This window comes from Numenius arquata, chromosome 4 (genome assembly GCF_964106895.1).
Source record: "Numenius arquata chromosome 4, bNumArq3.hap1.1, whole genome shotgun sequence".
NCBI classification, from domain to species: domain Eukaryota; kingdom Metazoa; phylum Chordata; class Aves; order Charadriiformes; family Scolopacidae; genus Numenius; species Numenius arquata.
The window spans coordinates 34,369,181-34,393,143 of record NC_133579.1 but is presented as its reverse complement, the minus strand read 5'-3'; the positions used below and the strand labels follow the sequence as shown (position 1 = coordinate 34,393,143).

Genomic DNA, 23,963 nt, shown 5'->3' with positions numbered 1-23,963 from the left:
TGTCGAGCGGGGTGGGGGGGATCCCCATCCCCGCTCGCCCGCCCGTCCCAGTGCGGCGGTAGGAGACGCCAGCTCGGGCTTTACCTCCGACATCGCCCGGCCGAGAGACGCGCCTGTGCGCCAGCGCCCCCAGCGGTGGCCGGGGGGAGGCATGCCGGGGTGGAGGGGGTTGCGGTTGCCGCCGCTCCTCCGCCGCGACCCGTCCCCTCCCGCCCGGCGCGGGGCTCTCACTCCTCGCTCCCGTCCCGTCCCGTCCCGTCCCCCGGGCTGCCGGCGCCCCTTCCGTGCCTGGCGTGACGCAGTTCCTGCCCGCCCGGTGCGCCCCGGGCCCCGCCGGCGGCGGCGGTTGGGTGTGTAACGGCTGGCGGGCGGCGCGCGGCTCGGCCCTCCTTCAGTCCCCTGAGGAGCAGCGGGCAGCCGCCGCGGCGGCTCCCGACCCCGGCAGCCGGGTGGGTGGGACTGAGAAGCCGGTCGGGCAGCGGGGAGCGCCGGTGGCCGCCGGGTGCCGGCTTCCCCGGGTGCCTGCCCGCTGCCTGGCTGGGGTAAGTTGGGTGCCCGGCGGTTTCCCCGACTCCTTGCGGAAGCAGGTGTCCGTCCGTCCGCTCTCCCGCGGCGGGCGGCCCCGGGGCTGGCTGGCTGGCTGGCTGGCTTTCTCGGGGGGGCCTCTGTTCGCGGTGGGGTTTGTAGCCTCCCCCCGCCGCCGTCCGGCGTGGGAGCGTGGTTTTGTTCCCCAAACCCCGTGGTGCTCTCGTTACAAAGGCATATTTCAGGCTCTGCACGCCTGGCTGTCGCCGCTGCGTGTCATCTGTCCCAGCCCATGCGCTTATTTCAATTCAAGGAGACGGAAGCTTGAAATAGTTCGGATTCGTTTTGTTTCGGGGTGTGCCTAATCTCCTGGTGGCTTCGTGTTTCCAGAGGGAAACTCTTGGAGAAGAACTGTTTCTTTCCACGCTGCGCTTTGCTCTCAAGTTAAAAACGTAATCGCTACCCTGGAGGTTTGAAGGTTGAATGTAACTGAAGATGAGGCAAAAATTAAAATTGGGATATGCATGGCCCTTAAATAGGTGGAACAAGAATATGAATGATTTTGTGAAGTTAAATAATAGTTTGCAATCTTTTTGTAATTTGCCCAGGGTTTCCTTATCATCTAAAGATCGAATATGGACCCTGAAGCTGAGATCAAGAAGCAAGTAAACCCTTTCTACTGCAATGTAAGTATTCCTTACTGAAAACTGTAACTAATGCAAAATAATTTTGGTAGAACCAAGTGTGAACTTTTTTTCTTCTCTTGAGCAAAATTGATAAATAGCACTGGAGTTGAACTTACTTTGCTGTCTTTGTCATGTTTGTGTCAGGAACCAACTTATTAAAATGAACAATTTTAATAACATTATGTTTCTAAATAAAGGCATTATTTTAAAGTGGAAGGTTAAACTGCAGCTCCTTTTCAGAAAAAAAAAAATCCTAATTTATCTTGTTCTCAGGTTTATTGCTGTTGGGTTTAAGCATCTTGTTTTTTTTAGAGGAGGAGAAAATATCTAGACTGCGTTTGTTCATTCACATGAGTTTAAACCTAATCTGCTCCTGTTCTGAACCAACCCAGGCATAAACCAGCTGTAATTGGAAAACTTCAGGTGCATGTGAGTGAGGCAGGCCCCAGACTAGTGAGAGTAAGTGTGTTAGTCTGGATGCAGCACTGAGGACCACTGGCTCATCTTAGGCAGGTGTACTGGCTTGTTACAGTTATGCCTTGCCTCTGGTTCAGACTTGGTTAATAGTTTGTGAGGAAGACCTTGGATCTGTCTTTACTTATCCAAACAAAAATGTGCTATGAGATAGCTGCAGGGTGCCTGAAACAAATGAAATTTTTATGTGACATGGAGATTCCTTTTCATTACACTGTCTTTGGGTGGTCTTGGAGCCTCACAAAGAGAAGTTCTAAAAGCTGCTTTAGTTTGTCTTTGGAGGAATAGTACTCGTGTAGAACTTACCTATACTGACATTTTGATAGCAGATTTGTTTTGTTTTGGTATCAATGGTATTTTTTTTCTGTTGGCTTACATGCAATGCTAGAAATACTTCTCTTTAACCTAGATTTGCAAAATCTGGTGCGCTTCTGCATTAAACTTGCAGACTCATTTCCTTGGATTCAAACACAAGACGGTAAGGTCTGTTTTCGAATGCACCTTTTGTCAGATTTTACAGATTTAATTAACAATAGAATATGGGTTTGAAATCTAATTTTTAATGTACTGCTAAAGCATGCAATTTCAGATATCTATCTAGTTTTGTTGCTTTACTGTTTTGCAATAAGGTAGACCTTAGTTTCGTACATTGATCCTATCAGAAAATGTTGTTACAATTTGTTGTTACAATTCTTTATCTGGGTTAGTAAAGACAATACATGAGAATGTATGACTGTTAATAAATATAGAACGGAATTATATAAATCATGGACAATTTAGGAAAAAAGATGTATGTCGCTTTCACATTTCATGTAACTATCTAATTAACAGAGATAATTTGTGGTGTTAGTGTTAATCTAATTTATTTTATAAATAATAAAATGTTTGCACTTTTATTTTTTGAATCTTAAGTGTCTTTCATTCTTCCTTGTTGATTGATGACTTGGTAACTTAGGTTGAAGAAGCACTGAAAGCTCATGGCATTGGTAAGTGCAAGATTTTTTACTTTCTACTCTGTTCTATACATGCACATTTCTCCCCACCCCAATGTAGTTGTTTATGAAACAAACAAGAAAAAGACTTTCTCAGGACTTGTTCTTTAAGACTTGTCTTGTGTTCTTTAATGACATAGTTATCTAATCCTACAGAAATCAATCAATAATATCAGCAAGAGGTTTGCAAAGTTTATTAAAAAGCGCTAGCTAGAATACTACAAACCAACTACATTAAAGTTTTAAAAACCTTAATTCAAGGCCTTAGAGACTTTCAAGATTTAAAATATGTTTTAAAAAACTATGCTTCTTAAAGCATGTAGAAGTATGTTTTTCTGTATTTACTTTATATGTTTTTTAAAAGAGCTTGTTAAAAATATCTTAATTAGCTGAGGCAAAGTACTTTTAATATGTTTAATATATCATTAAACCTTCACATGGTCTTTATGAACTGGTCTAGTTCCAGAAGGAATGAAGGTATAACTATGTTCATAACTGTTTTCCTAGTTCCATTTCATGATGCACCAAAATGTATTTACAGGTTTCTACGGTGCACCACTTCTAGAGTTTGGTTTGAAAGTTGTGGTCCATGTTATGCGTAGTCATTGCACCTACCCAATCTGGGAATTTTTGTATGGACTGTAAAGGAAATTTAAGTGATTAAATATTTAGAGGCTGGATGCTGCTGAAATGAATGCCCTGAAATGTTTAGCGGCGAATCGGCAGACAGTCATCATGTCTTTTTATTTCTTCTTTTTTTTTTTTTTTATTAAAAGGATCAGTTGGCCACTAAAAACTTGATGAGTTCTAGTGACCAGAATATGATTTGTGTTATTAGTCTTTGTAGGTTTATCTTCATAATGCTTTATTCCTTTTCTTTTACTCTTCTGATCTTTTCATTAAGATCATTTCAGAAGGTTGGTGGCAATGCAGGCAGGAATGAGGTGGCAGCTTCATCAGTTGTCAACACAATATAGTTTGTAACTTAAAATACTCAAGAAGAGTTTTCATGAAGATTACCTCTGTAATCGAAGCATATGTGACTCTTTCTGATGCAGTAGTATATGTTGAAGCCTTCTGACTCCCACCTTCTGTATAGAGTTTTTTGTAAGCCTTATGCTCAACTTCTTAGCAATATCTGATGTTTTAGTAAGAGAATACTGCAACAGGAGAGTAACAGGCTTGAGGGGCATTTATTTAAGAGATGAAAAAATACAAATTTGCCCTTAGCTGGAGTTGTTTCAGGCACTGCTACTGATTTATTTATTTATTTCCATGTAGTAAAATGCTGAGCTTTCCGAATTTCTGAAATCCTACTCTTGTTGTTTTCTTATAGTGAGTTTATTAAGCTGTTCAGGGAACAGCAACTTGCTTCCTTTGCGTGCTTGGCATTCCACTCCCAAACAGACAGAATCTCTCTCATACAGATGTCTGTCTCTCTCCAGGTTCCTCAGCAGCAGATAATGTTGTGTAGTCATCTCTGTTTTACCTTTCTTAAGGTTCTGCAGCCCCAGCTGTATCACATGCCATATGTGGATAGAAAAAAATATTTGACTGGGGAGAGGATAACTGCAGACCTTTTGAAAAAGACAGCAGGGTTATGGGCTGAGTCAAGTGCCCTGGCAGGCAGCGCGTGGACTGGTAGTTTAAGCACCTCAGAGGATTTAAACTGAATTGCTGTGACATACAGGATTAAAGTAGCCCTGAAATTTATGAAATGAAGCTTTGTTCGTTATAAAATAAAAGCTATTTGCATTGTAGTCCATCAGTCAGGCTTTTCCATTGTTGCAGGTTGTCTTCTATATAAACTAAATTACAGCCATAATTACTTACAATTTAAACCAGTGTTTAATAATTTTGTGATGTGTATTTGAACCCATGTTGTGTGCTAAGTAATGGCTTGATTGGTCTTTCTTTCTGCCTGCTTAATTGAATTGCTTGATATTAAATAACTTTGTTCTTATTTAGTGTAAATGTTTTTTGTCTATTTTTTGCCGAAAAAGATTCATAGCATATTCAAAACTAAACATAGCTTATTTTTCCTCATGTCAACAAAAAGCTCAAAGAGTTCTCTTTAAAAAAAAAACCCAAAAACATTATTATACCATATTGGTTTCTGTACTTATAATTTTGTTTCCCCTTCTGGTTTGTTTTTTTTATTTAGTTAAAACAGCAAGTGGCTCAGGGGAGCAAGTGAAAACACCTGTAAAACTTCCTGATTATGGTAAGAATGTTTAATTAAGAAAAAAAGTGGAAGGAATAAAATATTTGAGGTATAGTGTTGCAAGTGATGTCTAGACCTTCGCAGGTCATTGGTTCATTATATTTTCCATCTGCAGTAACATTTTGTAATAATACTTAAAACAATATTTGCAAACAAAGTGCTTTAAAAAGAGTGAAAATAGAATTGGGGGCATAACGGTTGTCAGTAACTGATTTAATTTGTGATGTAGGGCCATGTATGAGCAGGGATTCACTTGAATGTGAATTTCTCAGCATATTTTCTCTAGGCCAAAGGTTAAACTCAGGAGTTTGTTTCATATTGGAGGGCTTTTATGATATGACTTGAGACTGTGAAGACTGATTGATAGATGGATGATATGGGATTATATAAAATTGATTTTATCTACAGTGCAAACTGAGCCAGAGAAGTTTCATGGACAGACCTTGGAAGAACAGCTTAATACATGTAAAGATTCAGAACCTGCACTTGGTGAGGGCTTTTAATACTCTAATTGTTTGCTTGTGTGATGTTTACCTTGTTTAGCTTTAAAGAGAATTGATTAATTTTTTAAAATGTAAAATTGGGTAATATGTAATAAAATCTTACTATGTTTACACTGAATACTCAGTAGTATGGTATGAAAGTGACTGATCTTAGTGTCAAAATCATTAGATTTGGCCTGGAATATTTTTGATAAGGTTGGATACCACATGTTGAAAATATTCTCTAGAAACAATCTAAGGGGATATGACAGAAATGTAACTGCACATCCTGTGGAAGGAAGGGAGAGTGGAGTGGACAGGAAAATAACTACAGGGGCACATGTTAAAATACATTCCTTTCTAAATAGTTACAAAATAATTGTTGCTATTTTTTTTTTAGGTGAATTTTTAAAATAAAATTCTTAAGTCCTATGTGGTAAACATAAGACATTCAGTTAAGGCATAAACATTCAGTTTTGTACCTTTGGTGTTGAGGAAGTCTAGACACCCAAAAGATAAAAGTTAATGATGGTTCTAAGAATCTTGATTCACGTGTTCAGCATGTGGTAGCAATCATTTCTTTTAATGTCTCTTTTGTAACTTGCACTGATTATTTGTTCCAGCAAACATCAAATTTCCTAACTTTATTTTTTTTTTTATTAATACAGGACTTAATTATATAGTTGAATACCGATCAAAAGATGATTTCGCTTTTCTCTATGAATGTCAACTGTGTCACTGTAAAACAGGACTGAGTAACATGTTCATGCATGTTTGTGGTTCCAAGCATAGACTGGCATACCTGGTAAGTTTTTCGAGTAAAGGTTTTTTGGGTTTTTTTGAATGTAATGGTTTAAGTAGAGAATTTGCTGGTCGTATTATGAATTTAAAAAAAATTAACTTTGATAAATGGGTTTAAAATTCTTCCATCAATCAGGTGTATGCCTGTCCGCTGCAGACACTCGTTTTTTAGTTTATTCTGTTTTGCTTGACCAGTAATACCAATAATGAAATCTACAGATAAAATTGGCTAGAAATAGGTTTTTGACTAAAGTTTGTATTATCTTAAAGAACTGGATCAATGAAGAAATTGTTCCATCTTTCAGATGCTTTAGATTAAAAGGAACACAATTATAAATGAACATGGTATGTATTGGATAGAGGCTGTGACTTGGAATCGGGGAAAAAAACTATTCCCAGTTTTGTGGCTGGACAAGCCATGTAAGTTCTGTGCCTCTTTTATGGAAATTTGCAAAGCTTTTAAGGTTCATGTTGGCCCATAAACGCTTAAACACATTTTTTTTTCATTATGTTTAGAGAAATAAGACTGTCCAGTCTTTGAATGTTTACTTGAATATATTTGTTTAGGACAGGCTTTAACAAAACTGAGAGAGAAATATTCTGAAAAGTATTTTGATATCTGCTCAAAGTCGGTACTATATTCCATGTATCTTAAAGTCATAGAAAGTTGAGTCCATATACTGTTTTGAGGCAGTTTTAGAGCTAATATTGTTATCAGGTGTACTGCGATGGATCTGCAATGTCGTCCTTTGTAAATATCATGCTGTTTCTGGTCATTAATTCAGATGTATATGCTGAGTTTCGATGTTCTCAGTTCTTGTATTTCTTGTTTAATTTGAACTGTTTTCTGCAATTCTGAATCTTATGCTTGTTAACTGAATCTCTGCTATATTTTTAAATACTTTAAAATATAAGAATTCACCATTGATAGCTTTTAAGTCATGCACCTAGGGTGGATTAACCCTAGGCATTAGGAAAGGCAGGAGACTAAATGCTGAAAAGGAGCTGGAGGTCCTGGTGGATAACAAGCTAAAAATAAGTGGTGTACCTTGGCATCAATGAAGGCTAACGGCAAACTCAGCTATACTGACAAGGGTACAGCCAATAGATCAAAGGAAGTGATTATTCCTCTGTTCTTCATACTTGTTAGGCCATATCTAGAATATCCTGTCCAGTTTTGTGCTACTGCAGACAAGAAAGCTATTGATGAAATTGTCCAGTGGAGAGCTGCCAAGATGGTCAGGGGGCTGAAGCGCTTGCACTGTGAGGAGAGGCTAAGGTAATTGGGCTTGTTCAGGCTGGAGAAGAAAAAGTGTCAGGGGGGTCTAATAGTAGCCCTCTGATACCTCAGGGGAGGTTACTAAGAAGGCAGAATTAGGCCCTTTATGGAGATGGTTGGCAGGAACATAAATTCAAACAGGGGAGTTTCCTACTTGACCTAAGGAAGAAGTTTTTCACTGTGAGGGCAGTCAAGCATTGGAGCAGGTTGCCCAGAGAGATGGGGGAATCTATTAGAGTTTTTTTAAGACCCGAGTGGGCAAGGCCCTGTGCAACTGGTTCAGTGTTCACTGAGCAGAAGATTTGCCTTCAGTCCCCTAAATTTTTTTGTGATTCTGTACATAATCATTTTAGTAAGTTCTGCTTTGTATATGTAAAAATTAATTATCTCCCATAATTAATTGTGCTGTGCTAAATCTGGAAAGAGTTGTGTAGGATAAAGTGTGACTTGAGGATTTGCATTTCCTTATTTTCTAGAAACAACATTATCCTGAGATAGCAGAATCTGATGAAGTTAAGGGTAAAGGCTCTGAACTGAACAGAAAAGTTAGGCAAGTTGCATTAACAATTGAGAAGAAAGAAGGAAGAAAACAAATAAAGGTACATTTCTTTAAGAATTCCGGAAGTTTTATATTTATTAAAAAAAACCAAAGTAAGTGATTTCTGTTATGGTGGACAGATCTGCTTTGGATGGTAGGAAATTCTTGCTTTTTTAATCTTTATTACAAGTGCTTTTTGTCATCTTAAGAGTTCTTCCAGGATTATTCTGGACACAGTTTCCCATTGGTCGCTCCCATCATAAGTATTTCTCGTTTGAAATAATAGCCATGCTACCTGAGTCTACAGAAATATGATTCTAGAATGGAAAAATAATACAAAATATCTATATTAATATTTAATCAACCCTCATCTCTGTGTGTGTGTTTGTGTGTAAAATATCTTGTTTCATTGTTGCTAGGAAATTACCTTTATGACTTTTCTGAATTAGTTTCTGCGTTTTTAGCACCTTGTGGCAATTCTCGGAGGAGCCAGGTAAAAATTCTAGTAGTACAGAGGGAAATTTGGGATATGAGGTGGATATGAGGTTCTCAGCAACGCCATGGGATTGCAGGAGCACCAGAAGCCTAAATTCTTGGGGAGCTGCAAGTTCTTAGAAGCATGTTCTTATAAAGATATCTTCATATTGCTTTCTGTTGATGTTTACATTACAACAGTATTTAGACACGTTTACCATCTTATCTGGGCAGGATATTGGCAAAGTTTCTTCTTGAGGTGTACCTTACCGCTCTGATTCATGACAAGCTTAGTCAGGTGCTTAGTGTTCTTTACGGTGTACATTAAATTTGCTTTCTCCATCAGTTTCAATGTCTGTCAACATCCTGCTTGTTAAAGCAGTGTTTCTTGGCAAGATCTCTTGCTGGTGCTACTTAATGTGCATAGGCTACGTCTGATTTCAAAGTGGAGTTCACAATGTCACTGTGTTGAAGTTCCTGCCCATCTGAAAAAAGACCCCTGTTTGTTTCTGTGTGGTGCTAGGTTCAAGGATGAGAGCCTGTACTGATCCTACTCTTTTTTGGCTAAGAAAAAAGGTATGGGAATATTGGAAGATCAAGACTTTCTTCTAGAATGAATGCTCTAGAAGGGAGAGATTTCAGATCATCAAATTCATTCTTTTGACCAACTTAACTAATTCAGATTTCTTCTTAACTCAAGACTGTATACTTTACTTGAGATTTATGTTCATGGGTGTAGTATATATATTTTGTAGACCGTTTTGTTCTAGGAAGTTTCACTACACCTATAGCAAATCCATTCTCGATTTAAGGAACTTTTAAATAGAGCGTCCATAGGCTGATTTAATTTTGCTGCTGTATTTCCTGAAACCAGCTATTTGATTGGTCTTTTAGCTCTAACAAAAATTTAATTGTGGTAAATGAGTGTCCAGGTAACTGACTTACTGATTTTGAATTCAGGGATTTACACCTATGTGTTTAATACTACTGGTCATATGTCCTTAAAAAATTAAATATTTAACTCTGATGAAATACCTATGAAATAATTGTATCCTCAAAATAGCTAACATAAATGGGTTTTATTTTTAGGTTGTTAGAGGTGCTCCAGTAATGAGGAGGAGATGGCAAGAATGTAAGTGTGTTGTGGGATGTAAAGTGTACATTTCCAATTTGGGTAAACTCCCTTTGATCTAAATCAGCTTGATTTAAGGGCAAATTGAAAAAAAATGGACAGTAATTGTAGTGTGCTCGTATGTACAAAGCTGCATTTTTATGGCTTATATTGAAAATTTGATGGATGAACAAGTTCTTCCATGGGTGACATAACTAGAGACCTGTTTTATATGGTTTTGTTCTCTCTCCCTCTTTCCGTCCCAGTCCCCCTCCCTTCCCAGGATCCTTTACCTATGATTTCTTTTTACCTGGTAACTGCTGTAGTCGCTGCAGTGCCAGCTACTCACAAGTATTCTGGTGAGCTGGGCAAAAGGAGCAGGTTGGAGCTCCACGCATGTATTTAATTTGCAGTCCAGAAAGCCAGACAGAATTCTTAAAGCACAGCTATAGCTCTTATCTGTGGAAGAAAACTTTCTGTTTTACTAGCCATTGATACAAAATTGTAGGAACGTGGTGTCTATGAGACTTCTCCACTCAGTTTTATCTTTCAAAACTAATTGTAGTACGATGTCATCCAGATGGACAGACAGTACAATTGCATGCCACTTTAGAAAATGGCTAAAAACTGATCTATATTAGCAGTGTCTCATACTCTGAAGAGGAAAGATATCCATTTTGAATCTAGGAAAGTGTTTTGAAATAAGTTGAATCCTATTCAAATTAAGTTTCTTGACTGTAACCAATTTATTGGTTAATGTATCTAATTTTGCATGTGGCTATGTGGAATTCTACTGTATTTACAATATTTTCATCTTTTAAAAGATCTATGCATGTAATTATAACAGGGTATAATGTACTTAAGATTTTGTTATTTATTTGTGGTTCATATTTAATATGCTGTCATATAATAATGCTTATAAAATTATTCTTAATGTTTGTAACTAATAGTGCACAGAAACAGAGCTAGTTGAAATTGAAGTGCAATTTTAGAACCCTCCTCTATCAAGATAATGTCCATTGTGCTACATTTCAAGCGTGTTTGTTTAGATCCTAATGCAGATGACAGCCCTTCAAAAGCTAAAATTCAGCATGTGGATACGTCACTTAGTAATGATGAAAAAACAGGTTGTAAAAATAAGGATGGAAAAATGTCAGACCCTATTCAAGGTAAAAGAAAAATTATTTTTTTAATTAGATTTTTTTTAACTTTCACCAATGCATGAATTACTCTGTATGTGCCTGTTTATAGCTTCTATGGTTATGTTCTGCTACAGAGGGTGAATTTGCACAGTGTCTGGATGGGGTTTGTGGCAGAGGAAAGATAATCCCAGTGTTTGCAAAGAAAACTGTCCCATTTCACTTAACGTCACTGGACACTTCAGAACAGAAACAAGACAAGATTCATAATTAGAAGTTTTTACTATGTGTATTTTTGGGGGAAGGGGCACAGACTCTTTTTGGGCATATAAGCTGTTCTTTGGTGTCACGAAAAAAAATGGCAATAGCTGCCTGCCAGACTTTGTTTAGAGCACAAGAGGAGTAAAAAGGAAATAGATTGGGTAGATTTTTTTTTAACAACATCTAAAATATTGGACTAATGCTTGCTTTCTTGAAAACACAGCCAGAATTAAATCTAAAAATCAGTGAATACCATGTAACTGAAGAAATATTAGAAATTGCTGCTTTGTTGTAGGCTACTAAGTTGTAGACAATGTCAAAGATGAAATTAGGGTTTTGTCTAAATGCATTATAATTATTCTCATTCAGAATATTTCTGAGCAGAAATACAAACTTGTGCTTCATGGCTAAACCAAATCTTTGATTTTTAGGTACAGTTTTTATTTTATTTCTACACAAGATAATTTATTTACACATTCAGGTTTTATTGATGCTATATTTTAAAAAAAATCTAAGCAAAGAATACTTTTAAATTAAAATATCAGAAACCTGTTACTAAATATACTGGTTTTATTGTTTTAGATGAAAAGAATGTTCAAGAGGAGCAGGAAAAAAGTCAGAAAGAACAGGCAAAACCAGATGACAAGGCTGAACCTAATAAGGTTATTGAAAGCAGCAAAAGCAACAAGACTGAAGGTGGCAGCAAAGGCAACAACTCAGAAAAGTAAAACAAACAAGGAAAATCCACCACTCCCAAAACCCTTTACATTTATTCAAAGGAAAATGTTGTAGATGATAACTGTCTACATTTGCTGTGCATAGAGTATGCTGTGAGAAAGAAAGGCATGCTATGATAGTGAAATGCTTCTCTTCTGAAATTGTGCTCAGTCGTAAACTACTCTCATCAGCAGGAAACCTGGTGTGCGTAAAGTGACCTCACATTTTGCTCTAGATGCAACTAGTTTTTATATTTAACTGTGTTATCCTTAAGGCATAATCCTCATGTATTACAAATTCAAAAAGAATGTTCCCTCATGGTTTAAAAAACCTTCTGTTATGGGTTCATGTCAGACAGTTAGGGTGAACTGATATGAACTGATTTTAGAAGGAAAAGTTAATCAGTAAATAGCTGTAACAATTGGGGTTCATCTTTACAAAAGATTTCATGGAGGAACAATAAGAAGTATTGTGTGGGGTTCTAAAATGGTAAAACTGTGCTTGCTGTTTGTAAACATCTTTATTAATAACAGTATTGTTGAGTTTAGTTTGAACTATCAGCCTTTGTGTGAGGGGGATATCTCCAACATCAATCATCTTTGTGCAACACCAGGAACCACAGGAAAGCATTTCATAAGGGATATACACACATCAACCCAAACATAAGACTTTTGTTCTAACAATTAATTCTTTGGTTTTGCTCTAATCACATTCTCTTAGAATGTTTCTTAGTTTTAAACCAGTAGTATCTCTCCTAGACACAGAGGGCTAACACCTTTTGCTTGTTTACTGTTAACCAGTAAAAGGGAAATTTTCTTGTTCCTGAAATATCTTTTTGCACAAATTTTGCCTCTCTGTGGGGCAATCATTAATGAGAGAGACTAACTGAAACCAGATTCAAGTCCAGGTTTATGAATCTTTGTGTTCATTTGTCTGGTTTTCAAGTAACTGTAACGCTTCTTAATCTGGAGAGGGAACTACTTTGTGAAAATGGCAAAAATAGTTAGATATGGAATTAGTTCCCTATTTCCACATCTGGAAATGCTGCTGTCTATTTCTACCTGACACATCCTCATTGTGCAGTCCTGTACTTTAAATTTTAAGAACAGCATCCTTTGGAAAATCACTTATTGTTGTTCTTTTAATCCAGTTGTTCAGAGAGATCCTGGGTAACTATCAGCAGCCAGGTGTTTCAGCGAGAGACTGATTTAGAAGTTAAGTTTCTAAATTGGGACTTCAGCTTGTTCCTTTACTGCTTATTTTTGTGAGACTTCTGAGAGATGTGAACTCAACTTCTGTGAATAAGATCAGATTCTCTTTGACAGCAAGCAGTCAAATGATGTTTCCACATGATTTTGATGATGATCACAAATGATGATCATCATCACAAATAATGATTCTGCAGTATCAGTTTGAGAATTTCTATTAATTCTAATTTATTTGTAGTGAAGTTCTGCACAGTCATCTGAAGATGTAAATTATCTTATTTTGAGTTCATTATTATTACTATTTTATTTTGAAAAATTCAAGGTATCATCTGCTTTTACTACACTTTTGATTCCTAAGAAAGATTTCAAGAAAGAGGAGGGCTTTGGCTTGGCAGTCATATGGTTTTGGTTAATTTAAAAAAAAAAAAAGGCGCTCTCAGCCCTGGTTCCTGGGCTTGCAAAGGGTTGGAATATACCTATAGTAATTGTAGTGGCAGAACAGTAAAAATATGGCTTAGTAATTTTTAGCCACGTGAATCTTTGTATGCCCAGTATCTTTATTGCTATGTTGTAAAATACTTTTTATAGCTGAATTTTTGTAAAGGCAAGTTTGTGAGGTGCTGATAAAAAATCTTGCTGTAATTAGGGGCCTTGTCTTTCTGCAATGCATACAAAAAGCTTACAGCTTTTCCTACAAATGTCAAACTTTTTTCTTAATTCTGGGGTCTAGAACTTACATACTAGCTAATCACAGTAAAAAAACCCTCATTAATAATTTTTACGATGATATCTGGGACCACTGGGATTTCTGCAAGGAAATAATATGTGACCTGTCAGAATGTATCAGAACTACTGTAGTAGGAATTTAAACTGATTACAAGTTATTGACTGGTTACACATTTTGATAGATCAACCAACTGTATACTGTTTTATTTGTTTACTTATTCATTTATTCTATCTTAAGGTGTGATACCAATAAGGAATCACAGGAAGACAACAAGGAAGTTGAGGTGAATATTTTTCCATTAATGAGTTACAAATAGTTGGGGAAATAATTACTTTCATATATGATTGGCAATGGTGTTTGCTTTTGCTTATTCAAATTAATAATATTATTGACAATAAATTAGATACAAGTTATGAAGCAAAACTAGTAAGAACAAGTTTTTTTCCTACTTTGCCATGAAAACACATGTACATGTTTCATGCAAGCACCCACAATTTAATTAGAGCAAGAATCTAGAATAACCATAATAATAATTACTGTTTAATTTTAATTATAATTACTGCACATAATAGATCTCTGGACTTTTTTTTTCATATTAAACAGCAAGAATTTACAGCAAACCCTGAAGAATTCACTAGTCAAGAAGAACTGTTGGGTTATTTGGTGAGTGTTAAATCTTACCTTGCCATGTAATTTTGGGGGAAACAAAATAAATTAATGGAATTACTAAGTTCAAAAAGTAGCAAATAACATGAAAGCCAAAACATAGGCAACCTGCTGAACTAACAACATATTTTATCAGAAGGTAGGATTCAGAATGAAATTAATATCACTGAATTTATAATATATGTATACATTCTAACGTTTCTAGACAGGGTTTTTTACTGAAGTACTGGTTTACTGTCAGAGGAATGACTTGCATTGAAAATTAATGCATTTTTCTCAACTATAGCTTAACTCCATTCCTGAATTACATGCCTAACTGAAATGACCTTTTGAATTTTTTTTCTTTTATAACTGATCTATCATTTTCAAATGAGGAATTTCGTAATTCAATAATGGAAGGAAGCAGAATGAAGAAAAATATCTGAGGTATGCAGAAAGGAAAGGAGCAATTTTTAAGAAATAAAATACAAGTTGTATGCTGAAACAAAAAACCCCCAAGCCCCCATAAACTGAGAAAACCTACTTAATCCCTTTGTAAAGTAATGGCAGAACACCTGAGTTTTGTTCAGTTGTTCAAAATATGTATTATGTACACATTCACAGCAGAGTTGCAATCAAGGGTGAGAAACTAGCAGTTGCTAGTTGTTATTTATTAACAACAATATTTATTAATATTTGTGGTCTTGTATACAGAAGTGGTGATTTTATTAAAAGCCTCAGTAGACAAACTGTACAAAAATCTTTACCATTACTTGCTGTGACTCAGTTACTGCATGGTGATTTAGGCACTATTGACTATCATAAAATCCTTTTTACCCTTTTTAATAGGGAATTATTAGGTATAAAGATTGCATCTTGCTAATAAAACTTGAATTTGTTTTGAGACATCCTCTTGCTTAGTATGATTGTCCTCCAAGAACAAAAGAGGACTGCTGGGAATGGGATTGGAACGGTGTTCTGTTTTGGAAAGTTTGAAAATTGTTTAATATTAGCATCTACAGTCTTTTTTTTTTTTAAAGCTGCATTATGTGTTTCTATTGTTGTTGGATTCCAAAGGTTTTTTAGATAGTGGAAAGTAATTTTATGAGTATCTTTTTTGGACTTGCTGTTCCTATCATGGAATAATTCCAGTTGTTCAATGATTATCCATACTTTATACTCTTTTTTTTAATTGTGAAAATCAGTATGCTAAGCATTGGCATTAAAATAATTATATTTCTTTTATTACCTGATATCCAGAGATATTCCAAGTTTAATCTTCTTTTTCTACCTATATTTTCACAAGATCTTCTTTAAATATACCTTGTGCAAACTGGGAGAGATAAATACTTTTAGCGTTAAAAATATGACTTAATCCTATTATGCGGCCACATATGAACTTAATGCTAGTATTTTATTACTTTTTTCCATTGTCTGGAATGTTTAAAGGTGTTTGTTTCTAATCCAGAAGACTTTGAATTGTTAGGACAGAGCTGCAGTTCTGTTACATTGTGAGCAGTAGAAGTGTTTTCAGCACGACTTTATTAGAACAGACAAGGGGGTGACGCATGTAGCACGCTCTGTGATGGCTGTTGGTGCTAGAACTTGCTCTCTTACTAGAGCTTCAGAGTTTCAAAGAATGCTTTTTCCTTAGACTTTTTGAGAAGAAGGTTAATATAAGGCAAGGTGGCATATATTTTTAAATTCAGCATTGTTCTGGCTTTTTGCTACTTTCTAGAGAAATGGTTTATGACTATATTGTCTCAGGGAAGTTGTACCCATTTGTTTGTGTGCAGGTATCTTGGGAAGACATCAAAACACTTAAGGAAAAGCATTTTTGTGTATGTATTTCCAGGCATATTCTTGGGTTGTTCCTTTCAAAGGATTGTTTCGGGTAGCTGAAGCTTCCTTCTATTAGCTTCCTCTTCAATTCCACCTCTCCACCCCCAGTTTATGGGATTAAAAGTAAAAACTGTATTTGCTTTGTAACTTCAGCCATGTCTGACAGAAGGATAGAGACATAAAAATGAGGTTCCTGCAGGTTTTGTTTATACATGGTGATACTTTAGTCTTTCAGGAGGAAAATTTTTGTGTGTTGTTTTGTTTTGTTTTTTTCCTAGCAAAGTTTTGAGATACTGAATGAAGATGATGCTTCATTTATCCTAAAAGTTACACAGACTCTTACAGATGCACTGGTGGAATATCGTCAGCAGGCTGCGTCAAACAAAGTAATGTGGATTTTGTGTTGGTTTTGTTCTACTAATCTGTACAGTCCTGTGATTATGCATTTTTATTATTACAGTTTAATTAAACAAAATTGCTGTGAAGACTGTATTGTAAGTTTTGCCCATTAAATACTTGAATTTTTGTAGTGATGATAGGATAAAATTACAGCTTTTCTGTTGAGGAGTCTTAATACTTTCTGTTCAAAGATGCTTGCTTTTGTTTTTTTAATAGCAGCTAAGAATCATCTTGTCTCTTATTTCCCATGCTTTTCCTTACATCTAGGTTTTTCTGCTTTTTTTGCCCCTTTTCAATTCTAATTTAAGCTTTTCTCATCTCTGCTGACCTCCCTGACACTCTTGTTCTGTATCCCATTTCCATTTTCAGCCTTCACTTTGTTCACCATGTAATCAAGCATTATTGACATCAGTTTTCTTTCTTACACAACTTTTGGTCCTGCTCTTTGGACTGTTCCCTTTGAGGTCTCTTTTCTTCCTCCACTATTAGAAACCCAGTTTTTCCACCTCTCTGCTATTAACTTTTGACTGACTTGTCTTTACACAGGCATATTATTGGGGAGAACTTCTTTGAGGCTGCTGTGGTTGCCACTTGCGTTCCCTATACCTTGAGTTTACATTCCGTTACACCATAATCTCCACAGTTTCCACTCTTGGGATGACTTTTTTTTCATTGCCCCATTGTCAACAGGGATGGTAGAAACATTCCTCTTGTTGGTGATCCATTCAACATCTTTGCCATAGGAAAGTATGCCAGTATTTATTCCTTATCCCTCCCAGAGTTTCTTGCAGGATTGTCAGTGCTGAACAGACTTCTCATGCACCACAACAGCTACTCCTATTACTACAGCTACTTAACTACTTTTTTATTTAAAGAGTGAGCTTAATTGGAAAATGCCAAATGAGGGTAAATACCAGGCAACAAGCTGGAGAGAATCACAGAGGTGACACTTCAAGAAAAAATGTTTTGTTTTTTTTTCCTTCTGTCTTCAAAAACCCCTCTTAATTCTGGACTTTATTATAAAGTTTGTCTTTGTTACCTATATTCCATCTTCCCTCTATTGCTTTCTTTCTGCCCCAAATGCAGTACTTTTCCATAATAAATTCCATGCCTTGAGTTTTCATTAATTATTTATTGCTTTCTACTTCCTCGTTAAGCTTACTTTCACCTTATTCCTGCTGGTTTTTTCCATATAGAATTTTGTTATTTTATTCATATGGAAAGAGGGCAAAATCTGACATGTTACAAAAAAATTCAAGCTGTAACTGAAGTAACTTCTAACCTACTAATTTTAGAAAAATAGAATGTTTTCCTACATTAGGGTTTTTTAGTATCCTGAACTGATCTTTCAACTGGTATTTTTTAACTAAATCTTTTACTCTGAGTGTAAAATGCTTCCTTTTTTGACCTGATAGGTTGAGAATTAGGCTCTATAAGTATCACTTCTTGGCCTAATACAGTGCTTTTCAAATGTAGAGAGATACCACGAGCAGTGTATACATACATAGAAGTTCATTACCAGTTGCATGATTTTCAAATTGATTTTTCAGATTTGGTAGCAGAAATACTGGTCATTTATTTGGTTTGGGATAATCAAAAATGTAGTAGTTCGTAATTTCAGGAGATTGTCGTGATGAAATTCTGAACACAACTTTTTCCAAACTTGTAGGACCTCTTAGATACTGAATATAATGGAGAAGCAGCATTGGAATATTCCACAGAACAGTCCGACCTGACTTCAGCAGATATTAGTGACTCTGATACAGGTAATGTTACCTTTGCAATCTTGATTGTGCTTAAATCTTAATACTGAACCTTGCATAAATTTTAGTAAGCCTTTTTTTCCTGCTTCTGTAAAAGCAGAGCTTAAGCGAGAATAAAGCCAGGATCAAGTAGCATAAATTAATAGTTTGGGGGTTTCTTTCTATCCTCAAGAAATGTCAGAAAGGGCAGACTATTCAAAAACATTCATCTTACTTAACTGTAGGATTTGGGGAGGAATCGAATTAGTATCAACTCTGACTTCTTTCTGTCCAGAGGCAACAGTTCCTAAGGAGGCTTTCAAAGTTTAACTCTGACCTCCCTGCTCCATTTCCCCATTTCTTTCCCTTCTTGGTGGAGAAGAGGATTAGTGCAGGTGTAGTCCAATCAAGATGTTGCTGGAAACAAAATTATGTTGTATAGAATGGATAATTGTTTAATACTCAAATATTGCAGCTACTTGACCTTGGTACTTCTAATTAACTTTATCAAAGAATCTTGGATTTCTTTGAGGTCATTTTCTTCTTGATATAAGCAAATGGTTATTTTCTCAAGCATGGGAAGTACAACCATATGCTTGGAGAGGCAATATAACCAGAATACTAGTGAAGCTATCTTGTATGATTTTTATTTTTTTTCTGTGCTGTGTCAATTTTCTTTTCTTCTAGGAAGTTTAGCTTTTGAAAACCTCAATTAATACAATGCTAATAACAAAAATTGCAATGACTTACAATATATGAGACTTGGGATTTCCAGTTCCTTTTTGTAAGCATAATGAAAATAGCTTTCATTTCAATACCTCCCCACTGTTGTTTCTACAGGATTTTCTGTAAATGGAAAGCATTCTGGATTCTCAGTTGTATGAAAAAGTAGCAAAGTCAGATGTGAACCTTAACAGCAATGCTGCTGTGCCAGACTGGGAATCCTTGTTTTGAAAAGCCCTATTTAGAGAAGTAGGTAATGAAGACTCTACAGAATCTCCTCTCGCTGAAAAACAATATTTCTCTTCTTTAAGACTATTCGAGCAACAGGTCAGCTAAGCAGTCCTTATCAGTAAATGAAGAAGATGAACCCCAAAACTTCTCAACTGGTTCTTCAGAAACCGCATATGAGAACAACATCACTGCTGAATTTTTGAACAGTGTAAGAAATATGAATGTCGAGGAAGTTACTGCTACTCTACACAAAATAGCAGCAGCAAATCCAGCTTTCAGAGGTAATTCATGTATACATGCATACACACGCACAAACACACATATAAAAATATACATAACATAATTTTGTTAGCTCTGTGAAATATGAAGGACTATACGGGTCAAAGAACTTTGAGGTATTAAGAAGCGCCGAAGAGACTTTTTTTTTTCCCTTTAACTTTTGCAGGATCCAGTTTAGGAATGGTAATTCAAAATGTCAGCCTTCCCATGAAGGTGTTAATAATTGCTGAGTTTCTTTTTAAATTCTGTTCTCATTTGTGCATAGTAACATTTACATGGTGAGAGATAGCTAACTAAAATCAAGCACATTGTTATTAGAAAAAAGCGTAATCTCTTGTCTGTGATATAACTGGTGAAACACTGGTTTGTGGAGATTTTTACTTAGTGATTCCTGAAGGAACTGTACTTGCACGGTAACATAGAAATAATAATGAATCAGAGACAAGTAATCTTTTGCTTATAAGTTTCTAATAACGTTTAGGTACTAAACCTTCCCACATCTCCAGTCAACTGCTGCCCTTTCTTCAGAAGCTTCCTGTGTACCTTTCTAAGCTTCTCAGAGTGTGTTTAGGATCATGAGGGTAAAAAAAAAAAACAAAAAACACTGAAGATGAGTACATAGTAGAGGAGCTTAAGATATTCTTTGTGTGAGTGCTCACTGTAGAACTGGAGAGACTGCAATCCATGCCATAACCTCTCCTTGGGCGTGTGTGTGCACATGACTGGGCAGAATATCTGTTTGGGATGGAAGTTCTGGAACAAATTGACAACATACAACAATTTGCTATTTTCATGGTTTTCACTCTTCCATGAGTATCACCTGGTCCTAGGGAGCTCCAGAACATAGTGGTTAAGTTAATGATAGTAGTGATTTCTCCCATAAAGCTTCTTTTGGAACCTGAAAATTTATGAGTGGCAAATGTGGTTCTCTTTTATGCGTATTTCTCTTTTTTTAAGGTTTTGTTGTGTGTTGAACACATCTGCTTTCTCACTGCTGCCTCCTCCTCCCCCCCACTCCACAGCTGACAGGGAAGAGAATAGGAAGAACAAAAGTGAGAAAACTTGTGGGTCATGATAAAGACAGTTTAATAAGTGAAGGGAAGGGGTGGGGGGGAACAAGTGATGCAAAGACAATCGCTCAGCAGTTCCCACAGGCAGACTGAAGCCTAGCCAGTCTCCAGGCGACAGCCACCCCCTTGTCTCCACAGTTTTTATTGCTGAGCATGATGTATGGAATATCCCTTTGGGCAGCTTGGATCAGCTGTCCCAGCTGTGTCCCTTAGCAGTCTTTTTCCCGTCCTCTGCCTAATCTCTGTGAGGGTGCAGTGTGGGAAAGAGAGAAAGCCTTGAAGCTGTGCAAGCACCCCTTGGCAACAGCCAAAACACTGCTGTGTTATCAACACTGTTTTGGCTAATGAAAAGTTTGCCATATCAGACTTGGAACTTTTCCTGAGCTGAAGATGATCAGAGATTGGGAGAACATAGTATTCCCACATGCCACCATGTATCGGGCACACTTGCCCTGCTCTTACTCTTCCCTTAACATTTGGTTATGGGTGCTGAATGCTCATTATTACCACTTAAGCTGTCCTTGTGTTTCTTCTACTTCTCCTCTCCCCCTCCTAAAGTTATAGACGTTAGTTCCATTAAAGCAACATGGCTTTCTTGCTTGTGTTCAGAAGAGGACACTTTGACTTACTGTTACAGTGATAAAATCAAGCACTTCTGGTCATGCTTTCCTGATTACCAGCTACAGATCTTTGAAAGTCAGAGATAGTAGAGGGGCAAGACAGAACTTTGAACCAATAGAGCTGTCCACAGCAATATATAGTTATAGCTTCCACGCATATCCTGATTTTTAACAGTTATGGTATTTTTCATTTAATAAGAAAGATCCAAACTCACGTCAGCATCTAAATGTTTCAGTATAATTTGTGGTTTTAAATGTACTCTATCATCAAACCACTTATTTTCTCTGTTTGTTTGTTTGTTTGCCTTTAACTAAGGAATTGATATTCCGAATGTTATAAGGATCCTGACTGAAAGTGGAACTCTGAGAAGACCAAGCAATGGCAGCACACAGTGACACGGTAGTTAATAGAGCTAATATAGCAATGCTTACTTTCTGTAAGTTTGAGATTTCTGTTTCACTTAATATGAACTCAACGTAGCTGATTATTCTATGTTTGAATTTTGTACAGTGTTATTTTAATTAAATTAATAACTTGGTTTTGAGATTCTTGTTATTTATTTCTCCAATTAGCCAAAATTTCTATATTTGTGGAAAGGTTGTAAAGCTCATGTTCTTTCTTTCCATGTTAAAACATACTTTTAAAATAGGTAACTGCTGTTCTTCTCACTGTCATTAAATACTGTATGTTGACAGTCTGATCTTATTGTTGGCTCTTTTACAAAGAGTTACCAGCAGAAGGAACTACTGCAGTCAGCAGTACAAATTCATCCTATGACCAATACTCAGAAGTTATTCCCTGTGGGCCTGACTCAAAAGCTTTTGTAATCAGAAATCCACTCCCATATAAGGATTATGAATAGGTCTCCATATATTTTTTTAAAATAAAGATTAAAAATAATAATAAAAACTCAGTGCTGTCAATCTAGTTCTGAGTTGAGAAGTGCCTGGACTATAGCCAATTTAGGAAGCCTGGATAATTGGAAGCTGTAGCAAAGTCAACAGAGGCTGGCTTTGCTTGCAAACTCAGAGGTATGTCCCAAGAGATCTAACCAGACTATGGTTAGGACGCACTGATGTGGTAATGAAAGGATCTTTTTGGCTTCTCTTATCCCACCAGTATGAGAATGAAATGGGAGCTGGCTTATACTGTCCTCTTAACGTGAACTTTTTTCCAACTAAAGTAGTAGTGGTTTTGACTGAATGTAAGGTCTGTATATTAATGACTACTACTTTTACAGGATGATGAAAAATGTTTTGGGATGGTTATAAGTTAGTGTGCTTGGGGAAAAAAATATTAAAAATTAAATTGTGTAATTAATATTTGCTTCCTGCTTCTGATGTTGGGTAGCATTCAGTGGTTCTAATTAAAGCTCTTCAGCTTTGCAGCCAAATGCTGGTGTAACATAGACATGCTGGGGCCAGATGGTAAATGAACATTTTAATGTTAACTTACATTTTTTTGGAGATCTGGATGGAATTGAGAATCCTCATCCTGATGGTTTCACATCTTCATATCATGGAATGCAAGACGCCATAAAAATAAGGTAATAAAGAAAGCAGCAACAACATTGGTTAGTTTTGTTCTACAAACAGACACAGGAATGAAAACAGTTCAATGACAGTTAAAGAAATTAAAACACAAACTGCTGCTTTAAAGAAATTGTGAAGAATTTCTACAGCATCTCTAAATATGTTCTTGTTCAGTAAAAACATCTTTTAGTTGATATGAAATTCTGAATTCTGTTCCTTTAATACAGAAAATAAAAATAGAAACATCATTTTGTTTGTTTATTTGTTTTCAAAGTACTGAACATTCTATTAATTAAAATAATAAACACAGAATGTTCAGCTGTTGTAAATGGCCATCTCTGGGACAGCTTCTTTTCTTCTCTTACTGTGGAATCATTCTTCTGTAAATAAAGTTAAAATTAAGTTGAAATTACTTGGATTTGAGTATTTTTTTCCTTGGGTGCAGGAGGACCATGCTGGAAATGGACAGACCTCTGAATCTATGGCACGCTGATATAAAATGCTTTGAATGGCATGCTGCAGAGTGCTGCTGCACTTGTCAAAGACAGCTGAGAAAACTGAACTGCACAAAAATCATAAAGTGTATGCTTCTGGAAATGTTTTTTGAGAACATGGTCTAGCATTGTCTATTTCTATTCAGTTATACAATTATTTTCCCCTTAAAACTTTCTCTGGTGCAAATACAAGCTGGAAAAGAATTATATTATTTTCTTCTTGTATCTGCCTGTGTTTTGTGATGCCTTGGTATATTCTTATAGTAATGCAAAATTGTGTTTGTTCCAAAACAGTTTTTAAGGATAATATCTTGTGTCAGCATTGCAAAGTAAGGAAAAAGGGCATTTTCATTCCTAATGATGCTTAAACAATGTTTCTGACTGTATTCAGTATTACACACTTTGATATTTTTTTCCCCACAGTAACAGCAAACCAGACATCTAGGGTAACTGGAGAATTAATGCTTAAGCAAGAGGAATCAATCTCTAACAAAAAAAAAAAAAGTGGAACTTGTACTCCTCTTAGAAGGCAGAGAGTGGAAAGGAGAAGGGTTTTCCCAGGTGACTGGGTAGGAAATGAAGAGCTCTGCATGTGCAACAGAGGAGTCACTGTCTGGTGTCAGTTGTGATGATCTCTGTTCTAGGCAGGTACGGAAACATCCTACTCTTGTGTTGCTTCCTGTGTCTTCTGTCTTAGGAATTCGTTACCCCTTTTGAAGCAGCAGGCCCCGTACTGTCAATGTGGTT

The 23,963-nt window shown here is 36.6% G+C and overlaps 1 protein-coding gene across 1 annotated transcript; it reads left to right on the top strand.

Annotated features, from left to right (window-relative positions):
* Positions 1–134: 134 nt before the first annotated feature.
* On the top strand, positions 135–23,039 carry LOC141463817 (uncharacterized). The gene is made up of 18 exons (XM_074146444.1): positions 135–542; positions 1,134–1,211; positions 2,095–2,163; positions 2,641–2,671; positions 4,842–4,901; positions 5,310–5,390; positions 6,052–6,188; positions 7,940–8,062; positions 9,565–9,607; positions 10,636–10,755; positions 11,569–11,710; positions 13,876–13,921; positions 14,242–14,301; positions 16,404–16,511; positions 18,194–18,290; positions 19,301–19,501; positions 21,506–21,626; positions 22,571–23,039. Exons 2-17 carry the CDS (start codon positions 1,161–1,163, stop codon positions 21,583–21,585), a joined length of 1,449 nt encoding a protein of 482 aa, XP_074002545.1. The 5' UTR covers positions 135–542; positions 1,134–1,160; the 3' UTR covers positions 21,586–21,626; positions 22,571–23,039.
* The last annotated feature ends 924 nt before the right edge of the window (positions 23,040–23,963 follow it).

Bases quoted from the DNA above. Each gene is read 5' to 3' on its own strand.
- LOC141463817 (XM_074146444.1), top strand. From the start codon at position 1,161: ATGGACCCTGAAGCTGAGATCAAGAAGCAAGTAAACCCTTTCTACTGC. The intron at 10,756-11,568 runs GTAAAAGAAAAA...TTATTGTTTTAG, and splicing joins AATGTCAGACCCTATTCAAG to ATGAAAAGAATGTTCAAGAG. The intron at 14,302-16,403 runs GTGAGTGTTAAA...TTTTTTTCCTAG, and splicing joins AAGAACTGTTGGGTTATTTG to CAAAGTTTTGAGATACTGAA.